The sequence below is a fragment of the Mastigoproctus giganteus genome, chromosome 2 (assembly GCF_048544385.1).
Source record: "Mastigoproctus giganteus isolate SK-2022 chromosome 2, ASM4854438v1, whole genome shotgun sequence".
Classification (NCBI taxonomy): domain Eukaryota; kingdom Metazoa; phylum Arthropoda; class Arachnida; order Uropygi; family Thelyphonidae; genus Mastigoproctus; species Mastigoproctus giganteus.
In genome coordinates this window covers 172,734,814-172,760,218 of record NC_143576.1, presented here as the reverse complement: position 1 = coordinate 172,760,218, position 25,405 = coordinate 172,734,814, and the positions used below count along the sequence as shown (strand labels likewise).

Below are 25,405 nucleotides of genomic sequence, written 5' to 3'. Positions count from 1 at the left end.
GGAGATAATCATCTCCTTATCCCTGCTAGAGAAATTCCTGTATATAATAAGACACCATGAGTTACTCTTGCAGATATGAAGTTTTCTGAACATCTGCACTGTACAGAAAACTTCATATCTAACTGCACAATTACCCCCAGGTCATTTTCATTCTCTACCACTGAGTGTAGTACCACACGGTTGATATGTTACTCTGTGGCTACTGCTACATATGCAGTACTTTACATTTGTCAATGTTAAACTTCAGCTGACACCTCTCAAGCCCATTTGATCAATTTTTCTAGATCCTGTTGTGGCATATTGTCATTATTGTTGATTTTTTATTAAATTGTGCTAGATTTTAAACAATTTCAGGTTGTAAAGTGTCTGATTTTACAATTCACTGTATAAAGAAAGATATCAGTATCATACAATACTGATATAAATAAAATAATGAACACCTAAAGGCTTACAAATTTATTTGGAATCAAATAAATTTGTAAGCCTTTAAATACCAAATATTATTAGATATTTCATGCTAATGTACAAACAATTAGCAGTCAGTCAGTTAGCACCTCAATGATAGAACAAAAGATTTAAGTACACAATTTCTTTTCATTAAAACATACCAAATATTATTAGATATTTCATGCTACTGTACAAACAACTAGCAGTCAATCAGTTAGCATCTCAATGACAGAACAAAAGATTTAAGTACAGAGTTTCTTTTCACTAAAACCATTTTTACATAAAGTTCTATTTTATATGCTCCTTATGTACTTACTAGTTCCTTCTTGTTGCCCATACTGGAATGCTAATCCTGTGCCCGGTAGATACAGTAAGTCTGGGATTTCCTCCTTCCATGAAACATGGAAGACTCTGCTTATTGCACTGTGGACTTGTTCTTCTGTCAAATCACAACTTACACTACAGTCCTAAGTAATTTCAACATTTATTTATTAAATCTCATTTTAAATGTTTTAAAAATCTAAAAATTAATTTCAAATAATGTTAACTGATGGCTAGCAGTAAAAAAAAATGTTGCCAAATATCTAAAATAAATCATTTTCTGATATTTAATATTGTACTAAGACAGAAAAATCTCAGTTCTTCCTATGGCCTCTCTTCAAAATAACTAAAAAATTGTTAATTGCTACTATCTTCTTAACAAATCGGGCTAGTAACTCACTCCAGTGATTTGAATGTTAGCAAAACTTATGTAAACAATCACAGCAAGGATTCACTAAGGAAATATCATGCCTAGTCAGTCTGATCAGATACTATGAGGTTTTCACAAAGCAACTAGATGCAGAGAATAATTCTGACATCATTTACCTAAATTTCAATAAAGCTTTTGATACCATCCAATATGAATGGACACTTATAAATTAGAGCAATGTGACTTTAGAGGCATTACTACTATGGATAAAACAAGACAGTTAAGTGGTATAGCAGAAAGTAGTTACAAATGGCCACTGCTCTACACAGACTAATCATATGAGTTATGTCCCACAGGCTTAGCACCAGACTCTTTACTCTTTCTAATACAGTAAACTAATTTGTAATATTAAGTAATTAATATAAATTTGTAACTACTGTTTCTAATAGAGTAGATACAACATCTTAGTGACTTTTGTGGGCTTTGCTGAAATGACAGATGGCCTCGACAGATGCCACAATCCCCTTGTTTAATCTGGGCCTTCCAGTTCATGGAGTTTCATTAACAGAACCAATCTCTTTAAACTTCTTCATCCGGTTCAAAACTAAATTTTGCTGTTGAGCTTTCTTTAAGTAATGTGTCATAAATTTTCTTCTAACAGTTGATATGAGCTTAAGCTCTGTTAGCCAAAGAACAAAGTTCACTTTCTTTTCTAATGAGACCGTCTCAATGTAGGATAAATAACCTGAAAAAAATGTAAAAAACAAAACTGGAGTAAACTAAGTAATTAGTTTTGTGCATAAAAACTAGTATAAATTACCTTTCCAATGCATATTACAGAAATATGCCTTGGAAAGGTAATGGCTACAACTGATGCAATTTCACCAAATGTTGATCTTTTGTCTCCCAAAACCATTTCCTAAACCTGGAGGATGTCAGCCACAGAACGACTAGTTCAATGTCTTTGTTCATGTGCTTCATTCTCACAGGACTCCCATTCTTCACAAAACGCACATCCAGCTACAAACATTTTTCACATCTGTAAGGCCTACAGGACACACTTCTGACATTTCCCAAAGGATTTCAATCAGACTTTTCCCAGTGAGATGCAAAAATCAGATAACAACATGTTGTTCTGAATGAGTAAAGGACACCATTTAAAATATTATAAACATAGTACAGCCGACTCTCGATTTACCGAGACACTTCAAGATTCCAAATTTAAAAAAACAACTATAAATCTTATATAAAATTCAAGTAATAAATATAAAAGGTATAAACAGATGTTTTGCAAGTCGTAAATAAGCAACAAGAAGCGGCATTATAAGTCGTCATTGGGAGATTAGTGTACCTATTATTTTGCAACCCCTTGTTGTCTTCACACCCGCCACTAAAAAAAAAAAAAAAAAAAAAAGAGACCAAATGTTTAGTTTGTTTTAGTGCATGGTCAACTGTTGTGTTCCATTGCACTGCAAAAGGACAAATTTTGCTTTGTTATTTATGTCAGGGATGTCTGAATTTTTTTATATAGTAACGATTTTTTTATTTATTTTTTTTTTTAGTTGTTGTTGTTGTTATTTGGATTTTAGGAGCATTAGCAACTAAGGCCATATTGCTCCAGGATATGCGGTGGTCATTCCCTGACCTTGAGTTGGATCAGAAAATTAAAATAATAAGGATGTATGAAAATGGCCAAACGTTAACAAGTATCGCGCGGAATTCAAATTTGTCAGTGGCAACAGTGAACACAAAGGAGAAAGACAGAATACGAGAAACGGTTGGCACCAATGAAGTCAACTATAATAAGCAAGACTAAGAAATACGTATCAGTTTTACAGTACAATGACATGTGTTTTTTCTTCCTTTTATGTTTTCTTTTCTTTTCTGCCACTCTGGCTACTTCATCGCTATTCCCAGATAAAGTTTTTAATTGAACTAATTAAAAATAAATAACCATTTTTCTTCTTTCTTCTGAGGATATTATGTGATTTTTGTAATTTTGGCATATCAGGGATATAGTAGCAATATTTTATTAGTCATTCACAAGTTATGTAAAACTCGAGTTATGTAAGAGATACGTTCCAGGACGTAATAAATCCTGGAACGTATCTCTTATGTATGTCGGGGACTTACTGTATTTTTGAATTAACCGGAAAATCGATTATTTTTTTTTACCATCTATCTCAGAAAATCGAGAGTCTACTGTATACTGTTTGTAACTGTTTAGGGTGCTGCAATCAATGTGACATACTGCATCGTGCTGCAATCAATGTGACATACTGCATCGTGCTGCCATCTTCTGAAAACATTCAGAACTAATTGGCAGTTTAATTAAAAGCAGTCCCATGCATATACTTCGATTATTTTGTGAGAAATAAATTTGAACACCTTATAACTTCAAAGTACCTCATAAACAAAGACTTTTAGGCAACTTAAACGCAAAGTTTGGGAAAATTAATATTGATACTGAAATTATTATGGGCACAGGAGAGAAGACAGAATAATGAGAATGGGGAATTATTCAAGGATTTGTCTTTTTAATAATTAGTTATAGGTGGCACAATGTTCTGGCATAATTTGATACACAAGGTAATCTTGACCACTTATTGGAAGTACTAAAATCCAAATGGATCATACCAGTAAATAAACTACAGAGATCATCTCTGCTAGATGTGAAACCATGGAGAGGTGTAGATTCATATTAAAATCATAAAATTGGCCACAGATGTAATAAGAATAAAACTGACTAAAAAGTGTTCACACACACACACACACACACACACACACACACACACACACACACACACACACACACACACACACACACACACACACACACACACACACACACACACACACACACACACACACACACAGAACAAGACATAATATTGTTAAACTAAAAGGAAAGTCAATTAATGAATAGCATGTCAAGACACTTTGAAAAAGGTGTGCAACATTTGCAATCCAGGAGAAAGAAAATACTGAGGATAGAGCACAATCAGTAAAAAAAAAAAAAACTGGGTAGATGCAAAACAAACCAAGAAAAATGGATCTCTAGTTAACAGCTACCAACTTTTCACCCTTTCAAAAAAGGTGAAGATCACATAATTTTAAACAGGAGGAAAACAATTTTTTTGCAAATAGCAGTTCTTTGCAAAAATAAAAAAATTAAAAAAAACCACGGAAAAGCAGATTTCACTGAAAAAGCTTTTTTTTTTTTTTTTTTTTTTTTTAAAGGTGCACACTGCACACACATTTTATATTTACAATACAGACATGGGATTTTTTTTTTACCAGTATACTTTCAAACAGCTTATATAGGTTGTTTCTGTCTGGATTTCTATTTATATTTTCTGCTAAACGTCAATTGATTTTGATTGCTTTAAAATCAGAAGTACAAGGTTTAAAAATGTTGGTATATAAAGTTGCACAAAATATGCTTTAACATATCTAGAAGTAATGATCCTAGAACATGGATGTAAGGTATCTTGCATTGAAGATGTTATGTTTGTTGTTATTTGGTTTTTAGGAGCATTAGCAACTAAGGCCATATTGCTCCAGGGATATGCGGTGGTCATTGCCTGACCTTTCCGCATCCTCCGTATTTGGTGGTCATGGGCTCGAACCCCGGTATAATCAAGAAGCATGTGCTACACACTGCTGCTCCTGCCCACCTGGCTACGGAGGCGCCTTCCATGCATTGAAGAGGTACATTCAGATTTTCAAATGTTTGCATAACATTTAAAAGAAAAAAAAAAATTCAAAATGTTTCTTTTAAATGAAAGATTCAATAGCCAGAAGAGAGGAACATGCACAAGCTTTCAGCATAAGCGAGAATAACATGCATAAAATTATCAGCTTGCCATGTTTAGGACTGCTTTCACCAGAATTTTTTTTCAGAAGTTCAGTTCTTCAGTTTTTCAGAAATTCATAAAATTGTCTTCTTTCAAAACTTTTGGATCATGAACTGGATTTGAACATAGATCAGTTCCACTCACTAGTGGTCGACTGTTGTACTTTTCAATGTGGTAACTCTGAAAATGCTCGTATGACTTTTCTTACATCAAACTCTTCTGTAAATAAACGTTAAAAGTAGCCCCTACTTTACCAGTCTAATTACACATTTAACCAAAGACAGCCAATGTGCACACACATGCTTCAAAATCTTCATTTACTTCAGTAGTATGCATCAGTCAAAATTATTTAAATATATCTTTCCTTTTAGCATTTCTTTCTAGATAGTAGTAAATTTCCACTAAGTATTCATACACTTCAACAGTAAGGCTATTATTTGTTATTTGGTTTTTTTTAGGAGCATTAGCAACTAAGGCCATATTGATCTGGGGATATGTGGTGATCATTCCCTGACCTTTCCGCATCCTCCGTATTTGGTGGTCATGGGCTCGAACCCCGGTCTAATCCAGAAGTGTGTTCTACACACTGCTGCTCCTGCCCACCTGGCTACGGAGCCAGTAACACTAAGGCATGCAGTTCCATTTTCAACATACAAATTAATAATGACAAGGACAACTTAAATTTAACCACGAAGTGCTCAATCTCTTCTTCTTGCTACTACACTTTTTAAGCCTACTGTAACAGTTGCATCATCAATACTAAGTGCCAGAAAGTTTTGTAAAGGAATCCCACTTGATTTCAGGTTGTTCAAAAGACAATTTCCAACACTGCACCTTGTAGGGTCACCTTCCATCCAATGTTGGCAGTGAGAGCTGCTTTCAATTTTTAATTTTTTTTTTTTTTTTTATTATTATTATTATTGTCTTCGATAATAAAAAGAAAGGTCACCATGTTTTTTTTTTTTTTTTTTTGGCTGATGCTGTATGGGCTTGCTTTCTTGCATCACGTGCTTCTAATGCTAAATATAATATCTTGGTCTCATTTGGAATAGAGAACTAACCTTTGTACATCAAACAAACATTAGTATTCAACCCAATGATGTTGCCTTAATCATCTATCTCTTGAATAAGTACTTCTCTCGAAGAACAGGAAGCAAGATTTCATTAAAATTTCAAATCAGAACATCCTGTTGAGTCAGTATTAGCCATATAGTGCAAGGAATCCACAGGCTTTTGCAGCATCAGCCAAAACAAGCAAAAAAAATAAAATAAAATAAAAAATATATAAAATAAAATAAAAAAAATAAATATGCCACCCAAAAGTTCCCAAAATGTATTTATAAAATAAATTAGACTCTGGATCTTATTTGCCACCATCACCATTGAAGTAGTCCCCTTGAGAGTGTAAACACCAATCCCAGCACTTCTCCCACAATTTGAATGCATTCTGAAAGTCCTCCTTCGTCAGTGTACAGCACCACTTGCAATTCGGTTTGGATATCCTCTACGCTGTCAAATCTTCGATCCTTCAACTTGCATTTCATTCTTGAGAAGAGGAAGAAGTTGAGGGGAGTTAAGTCTGAAAACTAAGGGGGGTGGGGAACAACCCTTCAATATTCCAGGGGCTCACATCTGGTGAGTGTGGGCTTGGCACATCCAGGGTCCTGAGCTGGATATCATTCTTCTCTTTCTTGGTGATTTCCTTCTACCTCTCTCTCTCTCTCTCTCTCTCTCTCTCTCTCTCTCTCTCTCTCAGGGTAACTCGGAAGTTTTTTTTTTTGGCTGGTGCAGCATAAGCCTCAGGCTTACTTGCACCATATAGCTAATAATATAGCTTGGAACCACTTTGATTACTGTAATCTACAGCAGTCAAAAATTAGCCACTATCTTTTTTTTTCCCAATCTATGGAATTTCACTAACAGTGTCTGTTGTTTTTGTTCCTCCATACTTGTATTTTTTTGCTATTTCACCATCAGGAAACATTTCTGAAAACAAGCCTGCAAGACCAGCACAACTCACAGTAAGATAATGTTCACTGACAAGAGATGCAAATAAATATTCAGCCAGTATGATATCAACAACACTATGAAATGCTACATCTAGTTTTACATTTTTTTCTATGCACTGCATGATGTCCTTATGCTTATTTGTTTGCCAAGGTTTAGCTACATCATGTTTCCTGCCACATTTATGCCATGCAGCCATGCTAATAGAACAATATTATTACATGATAAAAAGAAAATAAGAATAAAACTACTACAGAGTATACACAGACATCAAGTAGTGCATACAATCTAAAATAACAACATGCACTAAAGAACTATGAGGTGAAGAAGATTGCCAGCCAAAAAAAAAAAAAAAAAGATAGAAGAGAGCAGAGAAATTATGAGTGAGGAGTCAGAGATAGCAGCAGGAAAACACATCACAAGACTTTGAGATAAAAAGAAAGCTGTCTGGTAGGTATATAAAGGGGAAAAAAAAAAATCAAGCAATAAAGAATAATCACTTCTGACAAAAGAATAAGAGATAACCAATTGAGAAAGGAGCTCCAGGAAATATTTAATAGGGAAACACACCAACTAAGAATAGGACCACCTTAAGAACAAACAAAGGAGAAATAAACAACCACTACTGCTAAAATTTTTACAAGAATAATACTAGAAAGAATTAAACATGAACTCAATAACCAATTAAAGAGTTGTACAGGTTGGATTTGGAAAAGATTTATATAGACCAAATCACAACCTTAAGAATAACACTATGTAACAAATTTTCAAAAAGGTTCTGCTTCTCTGCATTTCTTGGTGAATTTGTTTTTATTTTAGTTTTTAAGAAATTTAGTATACAGGTTCTGAATATGACCTTTGTTTCTGCATAGCACCAATGATTAAGAGAAAATATACAATAATACCATATCTGATTTATTAACGTTTAACATCTGTGCAAAATAGATGTATTAATCTTTACTACAAGTAAACAAGTTAAAACATAAATTAAAAAGTAGAAATCCTCCTCAAGTTAATTAAAAAAAAAATTCCTTAAAAATGTACATTTGAACATCTTTCTGTCTTTTGTAGCCATTGTTATCATCTCAAACCAAGAACCAGATACAGTCAAATCACAACTTCATCCCACCATCCTTTGATACCTCTTCCCATTAGCTAGATGTCCCAGTGGAATCCCTCACCAATGCTCTTCACTAATAATGTTGTCTGGTTGGAAAAAACCCAGGTGTGAGCTTATGGAGCTTGACTGACATTCTGCATCTTAATGATACAGGATTGCATGGAATGCTTTTATGTAGAAAACAAAATCTAACAGATTTGAGATGATACACAATAATGATACATAAGATACACAATCACAGGGAACTTACTGTTCCGTGTGATATATATACTGTAAAGATTAATGGGAAAAAAGGAGAATGTTATTATTATTATATATATATACAGCACTCTCGATTTTTTATTATTATTATTATTAGCCATATGGTGCAAGGAAGCCTAAGGCTCATGCTGCACCAGCCAAAAATAAAAATTTCTGAACTACCCCGAGAGAGAGAGAGATAAAAGGGAATCACCAAGGAAGAGAAGAATGATGATATCCAGCTCAAGACCCTGGGTGTACCAAGCTCATACTCATCCGATGTGAGCCCCTGGGATTGGATTAACCAGGACACTTTGAGACTCTAAATTTAAAAAAAGAAAATCAACCAGAAATCATAAAATTCAAATAATAACTAGAATAGGTATAAACAGATGTTTTGCAAGTCAAAACGACAAGAAGTTATAAGTCGTCATTGGGAGATTAGTGTACCTATTATCTTGCAACCCCTACTGTCTTCACTCCCACCGCTCAAAAAGAAAAAAAAGAGACAAATGTTTAGTTTGTTTTAGTGCGTAGTGTCCATTGTTGTGTTCCGTCACACCACAAAAAGACAAATTTTGTTTCATTATTTATGTCAGGGATGTCGGAATTTTTTTTTTTAAGTAATGATTTTTATTTTATTTTTTTGTGTAGAAATTGCGAAAATGATGGGCAAACGCAAGAGTTCTGCTTTCAATTAAACAAAAACTTGAAATTATTCAAAAGTTTGAAACAGTGCATCCGTTAAATCTCTAATAAACCATTATAATGTTGGTGACCAAACCATACACGACATTGTAAAAAATAAAGGAAAGCTATTAAATTTAAAATCGACATCGCAAAAAATAAAGGGAAGCATCGTATCAGCCGTGCGAGTAGTGCGTGGTAAGTTTGTTCGGTTTTTTTATCTATCACCATACTTTTTACTTAGATTGCCGAACATTTTTCGATACAGTAAGTCTCTGACTTATTACGTTATTTATAATTTTTTAAATGACAGAAGATTAAGTAATGGAGACACACATTTCATCATAAAAACCCACAGAATTCCAGCTATCGGTATTATCGCAAATGCAATAGGATCGAGTTTACTACCAGTTTATAATGAATTGCACTAAGAGAAAAGCCCAATAACCCGGAAAGTGCAAATTGTGTCTACTGTTTTATGGCAGTGACCTCCAGAATTAAAATAATAAGGATGTATGAAAATGGCCAAACATTAACATGTATCGAGCAGAATTCAGATTTGTCTGTGTCAACTGAATACAATCATAAAGGAGAAAGACATAATACCAAAGTTTGTTTGTTTGTTATTTGGTTTTTAGGAGCATTAGCAACTAAGGCCATATTGCTGCGGGAATATGCGGTGATCATTCCCTGACCTTTCTGCATCCTCCGTATTTGGTGGTGACGAGCTCGAACCCTGGTCTAATCAAGAAGCATGTGCTACACACTACTGCTCCTTCCCACCTGGCTATGGAGGCGCCAATATACCAGAAGTGGTGAAGCAACCAGCATCAATGAAGCCAACTATAATAACCAAGTTTTTTATAGTTTTTACAGTACAATAACATGTGTTTTTTTCTTCCTTTTATGTTTTCTTTTCTTATCTGCCACTGTGGCTACATCACTGCTGTCCCCAGATAAAGTTTACAATTGAACTAATTAAAAATATATAACTATTTTTCTTCATTCTTCTGAGGATATTATGTGATTTCGACATATCAGGGATATAGTAGCAATATTTTATTATTCATTCCTGAGTTATGTAAATAAAGCTCGACTTACGTAAGAAGTCCTAGAACGTATCTCTTACTTATGTCGGGGGCTTACAGTATTTTTGGATTAAATAGGAAATCAATTATCCGGTAATTTTTTTTACCATCTATCCTGGAAAATCAAGAGTCTACTCTGTGTGTGTGTGTGTGTGTGTGTGTGTGTGTGTGTGTGTGTGTGTGTGTGTGTGTGTGTGTGTGTGTGTGTGTGTGTGTGTACAGAGTTGTTAAAATTAAAGTATCCCTATGTAGAGGGCTCTGTAGAGAGTTCTAAGGCTCGTACTGAAGAGAAATTTGGACAACAGGTACAATAAAGAATGCGCTCGCCATTTATTGGAAAAAAAAAAATTAGGTACAAAATTTGTCACTATATGGCACATAACTATCTTAGCTACAATTATGCAAATAACTTACAGTATTGTGGCACATTATTTACACAACCCGGGTATCACCACAACATCTAAAACGTTATTGGTTAACACGATTCCTGATTTGGGCTCTTCTTGTACATGCTGCATAACTCGTGCACTCATAGGATATCCCAGTATCTTAAAGCTTTGCTCCGATTGAATCCTGGCCCAATACGGTTCTTGTACGGATACTATATCAATCAAGTTATCTTCCATTGACTTCCTAATTTCATCAGCCACAAGCCTAGAACATTGGCCATTTATCTGCATGATTTTAATTCCTGAAGAACCAAGAACTCTATCCACCACAGAATCAGTTTTCACTGTATTCGGAGCTTCCGACTCAATCATCAAAATCTCTTCAAAATCATGCAGTAGATGTTTGCCTGCACTACAGCAGCAATGCCAACAAAATTGCAGGAAAAGGCACTATTAGTGAAGATGTACTATCAGAACAGCAGCAATGCAGCTGCAGTTAGAGAATTCCATCATCGTAAGGCATGGACCTATGACTGTTTGTGCTGTCCACAAAATGATTGTGAAATTTGAAGTGACAGGACATCTTGGTGTTCAACTAGGTAGAGGTCGGAAACGAGTGGACTCATCTCATGTTGAAGATGTGGCTATGGCTATCGTGGATTTATCGAGTCAATCTCCATGTGGTAGCACAAGTGTGCCAGCTGTTTCTCGTGAAGTGGACATGCCGTATTCCACTGTAAGGCTAGTAATGTGTCAGGTGTTGCAGTACTATCCTTATAAGATGCACATGCTACAGCAGCTAAAGCATGGTGATGCAGCTATTCTTTTAACAAACGCACTTCAGTTTCTGGCGCAAATGACAGTGGATATCACTTGGTCATGGAACATTCTTTGGCGTGATGAAGCCCACTTCTGCTTAAATGGACAAGTGAATATGCACAACTGTCATATTTGGGCAACAGAAAACCCTCGAGTTATCCAAGGGGTCCCGTTGCATTCTCCAAAAGTGACAGCATGGTGTGGATTTACGGCCACATTCATGATTGGGCCATATTTTTTTTGAACAGGTAACACTGACTGGACCCCACACCTGTTCCATCACTGGACAGCGATATTATGAAATGTTGGCAAATTTCACAATACCAGAGTTGCAACAATGTGGTGCCTTCAGGATACCATATTCATGGAAGATGGTGTGCCACCCCAGATCCACCGTTGTGTCCAAAGATTGTTAAGGCAACACTTTACATATGAACAGGTTATCAGCAGTTGTTTCCAAACATCTTGGCCACCCTGATTACCGGACCTCATCACATGCATCGGGTTTTTTGAAGAACCAGGTGTATCAGGAAGGATGTCAAACTCTGGCAGATCTGAAGGACAATATTAGATGTCATGTGCTGGGTTATTCCAGTTGATATATTACGTTCTGCTGTAGAAAATGCTGTTCTTCGAATGGAAATTGTTGTTGACCAAAATGGAGGTCACATTGATCAATTTTAGCGCTCTTCAAGTGATCTGTATTGTCACAGCGCCATATAGTGACAAATTTTGTAACTATTTTTTTTTTTTCCAATAAATAGTAAGCGCATTCTTTATTGTACCTGTTGTCCAAATATTTCTTCAGTACACTTAGAACTCGCTCCAGAGATCTCTACATAGGGATACCTTAATTTTAACAACCCTGTATGTGTGTGTGTGTGTATATATATATATATATATATATATATATATATATATATTTTTTTTTTTTTTTTTTTTTTATCACCTAAACAGGCAAATCTGCTGTGCTTTCAAAAATCTGAAATAACACCAGGAGAGACGTTTTAAAGCTTATTGATTTCTCATCATCATCAGCTAGTAGATGTCTCTAATATTATTATTATCTTCAACTTTCTCCTCTCAGAATCTTATATTCATCAATTAGGTCTCCTCTAAGGTACCAGGTCACCAAGTTCTATAGCCAATAGTATAGGCTGCAAGGAAGCTACGTTATTGCAACCTCAGCTAAAAAAAAATTATCTATACAATATATCCCTTTTATCATACTCTTCCCACTGCCAGAAGGTACTTATCCAGTCATCACTTAAACTTGACCAGATTGCCAACCTCAACACAAATTCCATAATTCAATTTGCTCATTCCTCTCCCAAGAAATGAACAAGACATATTAGAATTTCTTATGAGGATTTTTACTTCCAAGATATTGACTCAAACTTAAATAGAAACGGTGCAAGAATATTTGCTGATGCAATCGAGGCAGTATTAAGTGCGTCAGAAAACTGATAGTTTGGGGAGATACAAGGACAAATAGATTAACAGTAGCCACTGGCAGAGGTGAAAGTGATTCTTGCACTGCTTCTATTGGAATGAGCAGCAGCCTAGAAAACAAGATGTATGGTATTTCAGTACAAGTAAACACATGGGTTATGTTAGGGTAGCTAAGAATAGGAACAGGTGCATGTATACTTACATGTACACCAATGCTAGGAGTTTCGTAAATAAATTTGATGAATTTGAGGTATTGCTCAAAACATCAAAGGCAGATATTGTTGGGATATCAGAGACGTGGTGTCACACAGATATAAGGAATGCAGAACTGGAATTTGGGGAGTACAATGTGTACAAAGAGGATAAACAGGATAGGAAGGGAGGAGGGGTTATGCTATTAGTTAGAGAAGTGAAACCAGTCGACATTGCTGGACAGTGCAGTGTTGAGTCAGTTTGGTGTAACATAAGCATTGGGAGATCAAAATTGAGAGTAGGAGTGTGTTATAGGCCAAATGACTCTGATGAGTATAATGAACAATTGTGCAGAGAAATACAGTGGGCCAGTAAATCAGAGTGTCTTATAATGGAGGATTTTAATTTCCCAGATATTTATTGGAATTTCTGGGTTGGTCACTCACACACTAGCAAGGCTTTTGTGGATTTATTGGATGATTGTATTCTACATCAGCATGTTCGGGAGGCAACTAGAGGGAGTAATATTCTTGATCTGATTATCAGTAGTGATTCTTCGTGCATTAAGAATCTGCAGATAAAGGAACCACTAGGTGGCAGTGATCACAGTGTGCTGAAGTGGGATTTACTCAAAGGGATAACTATCATCAGGGGTAAAGGGAAGGGTTATTGCTTTCGTAAAGGCGACTACGGTGGTATGAGACAGTATTTAAATTCTATACGGTGGGACCAACTGATGATGTTACCAACAGCAAATTCAAAATGGGAAGCATTCAAAGAATTAATCTTGGAAGCTGCTAGGCTTTACATACCAACTAAGAATTATTGTTCAAGGTTTAGGCCTAAATGGATGTCAGATGAACTAATGAGACATACGGCAGAGAAGAAAAATGCATGGGATACATATAAATTAATGGGTGATATGGAAGCATATGATAGATATAAGCTGGTCTGTAACCAAGTCACAAAGGAGATTAGGCAGGCAAAGGCAGATTATGAGAAATCCTTGGCAAAGGATGCAAAAAAAAAGAACAAAGTGTTCTTTACCTATGTACACTCTAGAAGGAAAGGGATGAATCAGATTGGTCCACTGGATATTGATGGTTCAACTGTTGATGATCCTGCTCAGGTGGCTAACAAACTAAATGAGTATTTTGCATCTACATTCACACTTGAGGATTTATTCAGGAAGGGGAATGCCAGAGGTTAAGTAAACTCTCTGGCAGTGAGCTAGATGATTTTGTAATAACAGAGAGGAAAGTGGAGGATAAACATAAAAAAGACACCTGGGGTGGATGGGATCTATTCAGTTATATTAAAGGAGGCAGCAAAGGAAGTAAGAAACCGTTAGCCATAATTATAAGATCTTCTTTGGACTCAGGGTAGGTAACCATAGACTGGAGATGTGCAAATGTGACCCCAATTCACAAAGGAGGATCAAAGTCTGACACAAGTAATTATACACCTTTGAGTTTAACTTCTGTTCCAGGAAAATTAATGGAGGCACTGGTTAAAGAAACACTGCAGGATCATCTAGACAAGACTTCAGTTATAGCTCAAACACAGCATGGTTTTGTTAAGGGAAAGTCTTGCCTGACCAATTTGATTGGATACTATGATGTGGTCACAAAGGAACTGGATGCAGGGAATAACTCTGATATCATATATTTGGAGCAGTGTGGCACTGGAGGCAAATTGCTGCTATGGATAAAGGGATGGTTGAGATGGAGAGTGGTAATCAATTGACACTGCTCATCGTGGACTAATGTTATTAGTGGAGTACTTCAGGGTTGGGTCCATTGTTGTTTTCTGTATTTATAAATGATATTGATGATGGTATATCAAGCTTAATGTCCAAGTTTGCAGACAATACGAGGTTGGCAGAGTTGTTAAGGACACTAATGACAGTATGCTGCGGCAACAGGATCTAGAAAAGTTGAGCAGATGGGCTGAGAAGTGGCAAATGAAGTTTAACATTGACAAATGTAAAATACTACATATGGGAAGCAGTAATAGTTCATACGTCACCTCAGAGTGACGTATGAACTCTGTGGTACTACACTGACAGTGGTAGAGAACGAAAAGGACCTGGGGGTAGTTGTACAGGCAGATATGAAGTTTTCTGAGCAGTGCAGATGGTCTGCAAGAGTAGCTCATAGTGTCTTGTCAATGATATGTAGGAATTTTTCTAGCAGGGATAAGGAGGTGACTATCCCCTTGTATAAGGCAATGGTCAGGCCACACCTTGAGTACTGTATACAGGTCTGGAGGCCTCATTTCAAGAAGGATGTAGAGCTGCTGGAATGAGTACAGAGAAGGGCAACAAGATTAGTGAATGGAACAAAGGGTTGCACTTACGAAGAAAGGCTTAAATTTTGCAAATTACAGTGTCTGGAGACTAGCCACCTGCGAGATGATCTGATTGAGGTGTATAAAGCCTTGAATGGTTTGAGCATGCTCAATGCTGATGGGATTTTTCATCTTGCTCAGAATAATCACCTGAGAGGGCATAAATTCAAATTGAGGAAAGACATATGTAGGATAGATGCGCGGAAGTTTGCCTTTAGCCAGCGGGTAGTTGGTTGGTGGAACAGACTTCCATCCTTTGTTGTGGAAGTTGATAGCCTAAATAAATTTAAGGCTGAGCTGGATAGGTATTTGGAATGAATGGAGGGGTGAAATGGGAGCGGGTTTTTTTTGGCTGATGCTGCATAAGCTTGCTTTCTTGCATCATATGCCTCTACTAATGCTAATCTTGTGGGTTAGTCACTCAATCAGTAGCAAAATCTGGATAAATTGGATGACTGTTTTCTATGGCACCATATCAGTATTTGTCTTCTATACTATAAAATCCAGTCACTGCATTATTTCATATTTAATTTAAGGACAGTAAACTGCTGAAATGATGAAAGATAGGGAACAATTAGGAAAAAAGGAAATCAGAACCATCATTCAAAAGACTGATACCAAGAACTCAGCAGCAAAGCTTGGTCTTACATGCACCTTAAAAACAAATACCACAAGAAGTCATTTTTTATGAAACAATGCTAAGAGAGAGAGAGAGAGTGTGCAGATTTTTCTAGGTATAGTTATAAGCCTATATGGCAAACAACTACATTAAGGATCATGACCTCATCATTCAGTAGGACAGTACTGTCACACACACACACCACACACACACACACACACACACACACACACACACACACACACACACACACACACCACGGTGCATATGTTAAAAGCATAATGAACACTGCTAAAATTCATAAATGTAAGCTATCGTGAAACTGTAAAAGGCAGACATTTTTCGTAAATTTTATGGATATATTGTGAAAGTTGATCTGTTGATCCAACAGAGGTTTACATTACCTACCAATGAACAATTTCATAAAAACGACGGAAGAAATCCAAAAAGAAAATCTTCACATTTTGTAAGTTAGGCAAGTAAGCTCCTAATTTCTGCCTCAATGTTGGAGAAGACCAATTCTACTCTACTGCTCACTGCATATGATAATTACCCTCAAACTTCACAACTAATACTAGAGCACCTTAAAGTTTTTTTCTTTCACCTACTCATTTCTTTCTATATATTATTTATCTTTTTTGCACTTTCATTTTTGTTTTCTTTTCATATCTATATATTATTTATCTTCTTCTATTTACTGCAAATTCTTCCACAATTTTTCTGATTACAGTTTTTCCCTAACTTGAAATACTATCCATCAACTGCTTAAATACTGCCATTCAAACTATACCCAGTTAACTTCAATGCATGCAACAACAAGAACTATTGATTTATCTAAGTTCTCACAAAAATGAATTCTTTTCACTTGTAGTCACTTTCAACAATATCCAATCTACTGAGTTTAATAAATATACTTCAAGGAATGTGGACAAACAATAAACTTATCATATGAATACCTAACCCTTATTTAGCTATTAAGGATAAATATATTTCAAGGGATGTAGAGGAATAGAATAAATTTATCACATGACTCCTGGAATAAATTTATCATACGAAAACCTAATCCCTTATTTAGCTATATTAAGAATAAATATATTAAGTTATGTATAAAAATAAATTTATTCCTTCACATCTGCAATAAAAGCAATTTCCTTTTTACCTACCCCTCCCTACAGCATTATTTTCCTTCTGTACAACTACAAACCTTTTAAAAAATAACTTCACTTTATCATGGAATACTGATTCAAATCTAAGATGCCTTTAAAACTCTCTTTCACTCCCTAGTTAAAAATGTTAATTACATTTAATTTATATGGAAACACTACTATACAGATATTCAGCAGAAGCTGAATATCTATATAGTAGTTTTTTATTATTATTTATTTATTTTTCCACAATAACTATTCTTTCAAACTGGAACTAAAATTTTGCCAACTTCTAAACCTGGATTTAGAAGCTTGCAATAGCACAGAGGTTCCCAAACTTTCTCGGTTCACACAAGCCCTTAGTGTATCAATAATTTTTTCATGGTGCCCCAGGCCAAAAGAAATACCTAACAATTCCGTTTATTAAGTAGTTAGGTCCAAACTACTTAATAAGCAATGTTGAAAACTGTGAATTACCTTGAGCTAGTAGTTTGCGCTGCATCCAACAGATGTTGCGTATCACTGTGTTTCCTTCAAAAATTTAAAATATCCTGTGGTGGCCCTGTGAGTTTGCTGTGGCACCCCAAGATGCTGTGACAGACAATTTGGGAACTTCTGGTATAGCATATGTGGCAATTACAGGCATGTATGTATAGCAGCCAACTGCCATCTAAACACAACCGAAATGGAAACTTTCTAAATTCAAGCTCTGCTTCCATTCTTTGGAAAAACTTCTTTTATAGATAATTCTTCGAACATCCTACAAAAACTTTTAAGGAATTTCTTCAACTTCCCAACCCTTAATTCATCAGCAGTACTAAGGCAATACAAGTTTGACAAAATTTCTTGTCATACAAAGAAACAATTATATAAAATAAAATAAATGACACAACAAATATTTTATCAAAACCAATAGCTTGTAGGAAACCTGAAACCTTACTCTTTGTCTTTTTCCACTATCTTTTCTCTCCAGTTCATCAACTTCCATATTTTCAATACCAGAATCGACATCCAGTTGGGATAAAGAACTATGAAAATAGAGAAAAATAAAAAAAATAAATTTAATGGGCCTATTACTCTCTCTACTTATTTATGAACAACATTGAAATTAAAAATACCAGTAATCAGTAAATATATATTTTCAAGCATCCAAACTGATTTGTTTTTCAAAATAGTTTCTATACTCCACTATGTTTTCAAAATATACTGCATTTGTACAGCAATTCTAGTAAGAGAAACCTATATTTATTTATTATGCTATATTTAATGGTAAACATAACCTATAAATTATCCACTCAATGGGGATTCCTTTATATGACTGCATGATAGCCTCAAGGAAAAATTAAAGGTTCTTCATTCTTATAGCCACAAGATTTACAAGTGGTGTGGATTTGTTCCAGTAATGTGTGGTTTCGATTTTTTGTCTAATGTGTGAAATTTTCATGTATTAAGTTAAGCAAGTCATTTGTCTTTGAAGGGTAAGCTAAGGTGACCAATATTTCCCATTTTTGAGTGAGGCCTACAATTGTCCCAACAAAGATGAAATGGGATTTAAATAAAGTCAATTTTTTTCCAACAGTGCCATTTTATTTAGAAGTTAAACACATGCATTTTTAAGTAATACTTTCTTTGCCCCCCAGTGCCAATTACTTATTTTATATGGATTATGTTTCTAGTTAAAAGTATTTAAAGAAAACAGTCATAATAAAATAATGTTTAACAATTAGCATTAGCAGAGGCATATGATGCAAGAAAGCAAGCTTATTCAGCATCAGCCAAAAAAAAAAAAAAAAAAAAGAAAGAAAGAAAAAAGCACAACCACTACTCCCATTTCACCCCTCCGTTCATTCGAAATACCTGTCCAGCTGAGCCTTAAATTTGTTTAGGCTATCAACTTCAACAACAAGTGATGGAAGTCTATTCCACAAACCAACTGCCCGCTGGCTAAAGGCAAATTTCCGCACATCTATCCGACATCCGTCCTTCCTCAATTTGAATTTATGCCCTCTCAGGTGATTATTCTGAGCAAGAGGAAGAATCCCATCGGCATTGAGCATGCTCAAGCCATTCAAAGCCTTATGCACCTCTATCAGATCACCTCGCCGATGCCTAGTCTCCAGACTCTGTAATTTGCAAAACTTAAGCCTTTCTTCGTAAGAGCAACCCTTTGTTCCATTCACTAATCTTGTTGCCCTCCTCTGTACTCGTTCCAGCAGCTCTACATCCTTCTTGAAATGAGGTCTCCAGACCCGTATACAGTACTCAAGGTGTGGCCTGACCAATGCCTTATACAAGGGAATAATCACATCCCTATCCCTGCTAGAAAAATTCCTGTATATCATTGACAAGACACCATGAGCTACTCTTGCAGCTCGTCTGCACTGCTCAGAGAACTTCATATCTGCCTGCACAATTACCCCCAGGCTACCACTGTCACGTAGTACCACAGAGTTGATACGTTGATCTGGGGTTACTGTTTCCCATATGTACTACTTTCATTTGTCAATGTTAAACTTCATTTGCCACCTCTCAGCCCATCTGCTCAACCTTTCCAGATCCTGTTGCAGCAGCATAGCATCAGTAGTGTCCGTAACAACCCTGCCAACCTTTGTATCGTCTGCAAACTTGGACATTAAACTTGATATACCATCATCTATATCATTAATAAATACAGAAAACAACAATGGACCCAACACTGAACCCTGAGGAACTCCACTAATAACATTAGTCCACGTTGAGCAGTGTCCATTGATTACCACTCTGTCTTCTGCCACTCAACCATCCCTTTATCCATAGCAGCAATTTGCCTCCAATGCCACACTGCTCCAATTTGTGCAGCAGTCTTCCATGCGCAACAGTATCAAAAGCCTTTCTAAGATCCAAATATATAATATCAAAGTTATTCCCTGCATCCAGTTCTTTTGTGACTACATCATAGTATCCAATCAAATTGGTCAGACAAGACCTGCCCTTAACAAAACCATGCTGTGTCTGAGCTATAACTGAATTCTTGTCCAGATGATCCTGCAGTGCTTCTTTAACCAGTGCCTCCATTAATTTTCCTGGAACCGAAGTTAAACTAACAGGTCTATAATTACTTGTGTCAGCCTTTGATCCTCCTTTGTGAATTGGAGTTACATTTGCACATTTGTACATTTACATTTGATCCTCCTTTGTGAATTGGGGTTACATTTGCACATCTCCAGTCTATGGGTACCTCCCCTGAGTCCAAAGAAGCTCTCATAATTATGGCTAGGGGTTTGCTTACTTCCTTTGCTGCCTCCTTTAATATAACTGGATAGATCCCATCCACCCCGGGTACCTTTTTTATGTTTATCCTCAACAATTTCTCCTCCACTTTCCTCTCAGTTATTAGAAAATCATCTAGCTCCTTGCCAATGTTTACTTCACCTACAACATTCCCCTTCCTGAATAACTCCTCATGTGTGAGTGTAGATGCAAAATACTCGTTTAGATTGTTAGCCACCTGAGCAGGATCCTCAACTGTTGAACCATCAACATCCAGTAGACCAATCTGATTCATCCCTTTCCTTCTAGAGTTTAAATAGGTAAAGAACTCTTTTCTGTTTTTCTTTGCATCCTTTGCCAAGGATTTCTCATACTCTGCCTTTGCCTGTCTAATCTCCTTTGTGACTTGGTTACAGACCAACTTATATCTATCATAGGCTTCCATGTCACCCATTAATTTGTATGTATCCCATGCATTTTTCTTCTCTGCCATATGTCTCATTAGTTCATCTGACAACCATTTAGGCCTGAATCTTGAACAATATTTCTTAGTTGGTAGGTAAAGTCTAGTAGCTTCTAAGATAAATTCTTTGAATGCTTCCCATTTTGAATTTGCTGTTGGTAACATCATCAGTTGGTCCCACTGTATAGAATTTAAATACTGTCTCAGCCCATCATAGTCGCTTTTAAGAAAGCAAAAACCCTTCCCTTTACCCCTGATGGTAGTTACCTTCTTGAGTAAATCCCACTTCAGCACACTGTGATCACTGCCACCTAGTGGTTCCTTTATCTGCAGATTCTTAATGCATGAAGAATCACTACTGATAATCAGATCAAGAGTATTACTCCCTCTAGTTGCCTCCCGAACATGCTGGTGTAGAAAACAATCATTCAATAAATCCATAAAAGCCTTGCTAGTGTGTGAGTGACCAACCCACAAATTCCAGTCAATATCTGGGAAATTAAAATTCCCCATTATAAGACTCTCTGATTTACTGGCCCATTCTATTTCCCTGTACAGTATCTTATTATACTCATCAGAGTCATTAGGCCTATAACACACTCCTACTCTCAATTTTGATTTACCCATGCTTATGTCACACCAAACTGACTCTACACTGCCCTGTCCATCGATGTCGACTGGCTTCACTTCCTTCGATTTTATGTGTTTTTTAACTAATAGCATAACCCCTCCTCCCTTCCTATCCTGTCTATCCTTTCTGTAGACGTCGTACTCCCCAAATTCCAGTTCTGCATTCCTTATGTCTGTGTGACACCATGTCTCTGATATCCCAACAATATCTGCCTTTGATGTTTTGAGCAAAACCTCAAATTCATCAAATTTATTTACTAAACTCCTAGCATTGGTGTACACGCAAGTATACATGCACCTGTTTCTATTCTTAGCTACCCTAACACAACCCATGTGTTTACTTGTACCGCAATGACTTCCAGCTGTCTCTGAAATATCCTGCATATTGTTTTTCAGGCTTCTGCTCATTCCAATAGAAGCAGTGCAAGAATCTCTTTCACCTCTGCCAGTGGCTACTGTTAATCTTTTTGTCTTTGTCTCCCCCCAAGCTAGCAGTTTTCCGACCCACCTAACACTGCCTCGATAGCATCAGCAAATATTCTTGCACCCTTTCTATTTAAGTGTATCCCATCCCTGTAGAAGCAATCTCTACTGTTAACAAGTACAGTCCAGGCTGAAAAAAATTCTACCCCTTGAGCCTTGCACAATCTTTCCAGGGCCAAATTGATCGACAAGGCTCTCATCATATACTCCCTCCTATCGTGTCTGGGCAGAATTGCAGACACTTTCAAATTCAACCCTACTTCACGGCTTTTTTTCAACAGTGACCTGTACTTCTTAAGTAATTCCGCTGGTCTCCTACTGTTAATATCATTAGTATTCACCAGCTGTTCCTAAAAGATAAGTCTATAACACACAACATAAGTAATAGCAGAGAGTCAACTGTGAGAGCTACTGTAGATGTCTAAAATAACTTATATGGCAGTCACATGCTCACAACGTGCATGCACACTATGCAGTATCATGTCTTGTACTGCTGATTCAGTAGGTGTATCCCTCTTTATTTTTTATGTATTTATTATTTTTATTTTTTTGTAAAATCTGGTCAGCCCAGGTAAGTCAAACACTTGCACATTACAAATTCTTTGCAAAAGTATTCAAGTGTTTTCACTGAAATATGTATGCTATAGAAAAATCTGTCTATTTTATTGATTAATTAAAATTAATGAAAAAAAAAAAAAAAAAACAAGAAACATTTTCTTTCCCTTAAACAATTTATGTGCTGTTCACCAATTTTTTTTATATAGATAGTTAAGTAGCATTTCAAGCAGCAATATTTAATTTAGAGATTCCAAGTAAAATTTTAATCTTTATATTAAAATCAGCATTTAAAATTAAACATCTCTAGTCATGTAAAAATTGTACAATTTGAATTTAAAGAATGTAAGTATGCAAAAAAATATATTTGACTACTAACTGTTGTTAATTAATTTTAATTGCATTAGTTTCATTAATTTATCTTGTCTTTGGGTCTTCTCCATGCTTCTTTATTACTCACACTAATGTAGCCATATGCAAACATAACACTACATTCATTAGGAGTGATATGACATACACTGAAGTGCACAATGAGATACACAGAGTAAAGAATATTAATATGAAGTGTTTTAAAGTACAATTTTGTTAGCACATTAACATTTGTCAGAGTATATACACATATACGTTTATATGTAGCATACATTTTTGGAGCGCGCGCACGCACACACGTTTTTAAAAGTCATTTCAAATAATGTATCCGTTTTATATGAAAGCCATCTTGAAAGCTTCCAATAAGTGCAGTTAACTCTTATCTGAATTTCAAAGTAATTAGAGACAGTCTATAATACATGGAAAATGAAAATGGATTTTAAAATTGGAAGAGAAAAATTGTGCCTGTCAGCCACTACCGTCTGATTTTGGCTTACAAAACGAATTTGCCAGAATTCCTCTTCAGAAGCTGACTTAAGTGAATAATCAAGTGATACAGAAATAGATGCAGAAGGTGGTACTATATCACAAAATAAATAAAAAGTTTGTGATGACTTTTTATCTGAATTTTTTTTTATTTTGATTAACAGTTGTTTGCAATTTTTGAAAATTCTGATTTGATTTTTAACAAGATTTCACTCCAATATTGGGAAATCACATCGAAATAAGAACAAATAATATTTAAAAGCACTTATGTACAAAGTTTTCATTTTTGTGAAGTTTCAAAATTTCATGACAAAACTCACTGCATGGAGCCAGCTGCTAGCAGGCTGGCTCCCTGCTCAGGGCCCAGACTCTTTTAGGCAACTCACTCCTGAAAGGAGTTAACAGTTTGCAGTATTTAACAGTATTAAAAATATTCTTTTTAAACATGTGCATGCTATTAAAGAAAAGAAGAAATAAAAAATGTGTTAAGTGAGATGTTATTTTCAAAGAAATCACTCCTATTTAAAATCACAAAATGTATTTAAATAAATTCTCACAAACAAATTACACACACGTTCTCATCGTTGGAATGCAACTGTATAAAATGAGGCAAAAAATAATTAAAAAGTAATGAGGCATAAATTAATCAAAGATGAGAACATATGTGTGAAAGAGAGAATTGCATACATAACTGAAAGAAGAGGAACTCTTCATTTTGGAATGACCTGCCTGGACAAACTGTTGACTAATATTTTCATTGCATATTGCTTTATAAGGATATGAAAACCTGACTAAGGTGTTTGGCCAATAACATCATTGTTTTGTTTAAAGCACAAGCCAAAGAAAGTTAACAGCATAATATTATATTGTTTATGGTAAATATGTACAGCATGCACTGCTCTTCAATGGCCAACAAAATAGAACTTTTCTGTAAGGATATATCTTCCTGCACTTTTGGTGTAATGAAGGACACCTCATGCAGCAGAAACTGACCATCTATGTACAGTTGAGTGCAGACAGAAAGTAAGAGATGGAGCATTGATTAACCTAAGTGACTTCTTTTGGATATTATCTAGGAGCTTAAGAGAGATTCTGAGGACCCACCCCAGATGTGGAAACAATATTTCTTGGTAGGGTAAATTTGAAATTTGTACAAAATCAGCTAGTTAAAAGAAAGTTATGCCTAGAATGAAAAAGAAAACCTAGTTATTTCAAAACAGAGAAAGCAATATTTATGATGTGTTTATGCCAAGAAAGGTTAAAGCAAGGGTTATCCTCAATAAAGATATATGATCTTATCTATAAATTTGAGTGTGATCGAAAACGAACATGAAAAACTCTTCTTTGCAAGAAATAAGACAGGACTGAGTTTTAGAAGTATTGAAGTTAACTAAGCTATCTTAACCCTATTGGAGTTAAGATAGCTTGGTTAAACAACCACCACCAATAAGGAATTGGAGAATAATTGAAAAAAATATCTTGAATATAGGAATCTGTTTTAACAGAGTAAAGTTCCTTGAACTGTAAGGTGGAATGCAAGTGCAATGGCACTGGCAAAGCTACAGACAGGATTTCTAGTTAGCAGTAGGAGCCATTAATATACAGGAGGAAAAGAGTGTGAAAAAGAACAGAACCTTGGAACACATCAGCAATAGCTGGAAAGTTTGAAGACAGAGATCCATCTACCAAAACCTGCAACAAAAAGTTAGAAAGAAAATAAGCTGTTCAACTTCAAAAAAATGGAAGGCAAACCAAAAGACAAGAAGCTTATTTAAAACTCTATTGCCAAAAAAAAAGATCACAGAAATGTAGTAGTAGTAGTAGTAGTAGTAGTGGCACATGATGCAAGAAAGCAAGTGTAGGAGCTTATGCAGCATCAGCCAAAAAAAAAAAAAAAAAAAAAATCACAGCATTCCCTCCAAATGCCTGTCCAGTTCCTCCTTAAATTTATTTAACCTATCAACTTCCACAACGACAGATGGAAGTTTGTTCCAGCAATTAACCACCCGCTGGCTATAGGCAAATTTCCGCACATCTATTCTACATCTGTCCTTTCTTAATTTGAACT

General features: G+C 35.7%; 1 protein-coding gene across 1 annotated transcript in view; it reads right to left on the bottom strand.

Annotated features, from left to right (window-relative positions):
• The window catches only part of Ube4B (Ubiquitination factor E4B), a 538,247-nt gene that overhangs the window by 426,486 nt on the left and 86,356 nt on the right, over nucleotides 1-25,405 (bottom strand). The window contains exons 4-5 of the mRNA XM_090389644.1: nucleotides 18,043-18,130; nucleotides 764-914 (exon numbers count right to left, since the gene is read on the bottom strand). Coding sequence (XP_090245770.1) covers nucleotides 764-914; nucleotides 18,043-18,130 — 239 coding nt within the window. The remainder of the gene's footprint in view (nucleotides 1-763; nucleotides 915-18,042; nucleotides 18,131-25,405) is intronic.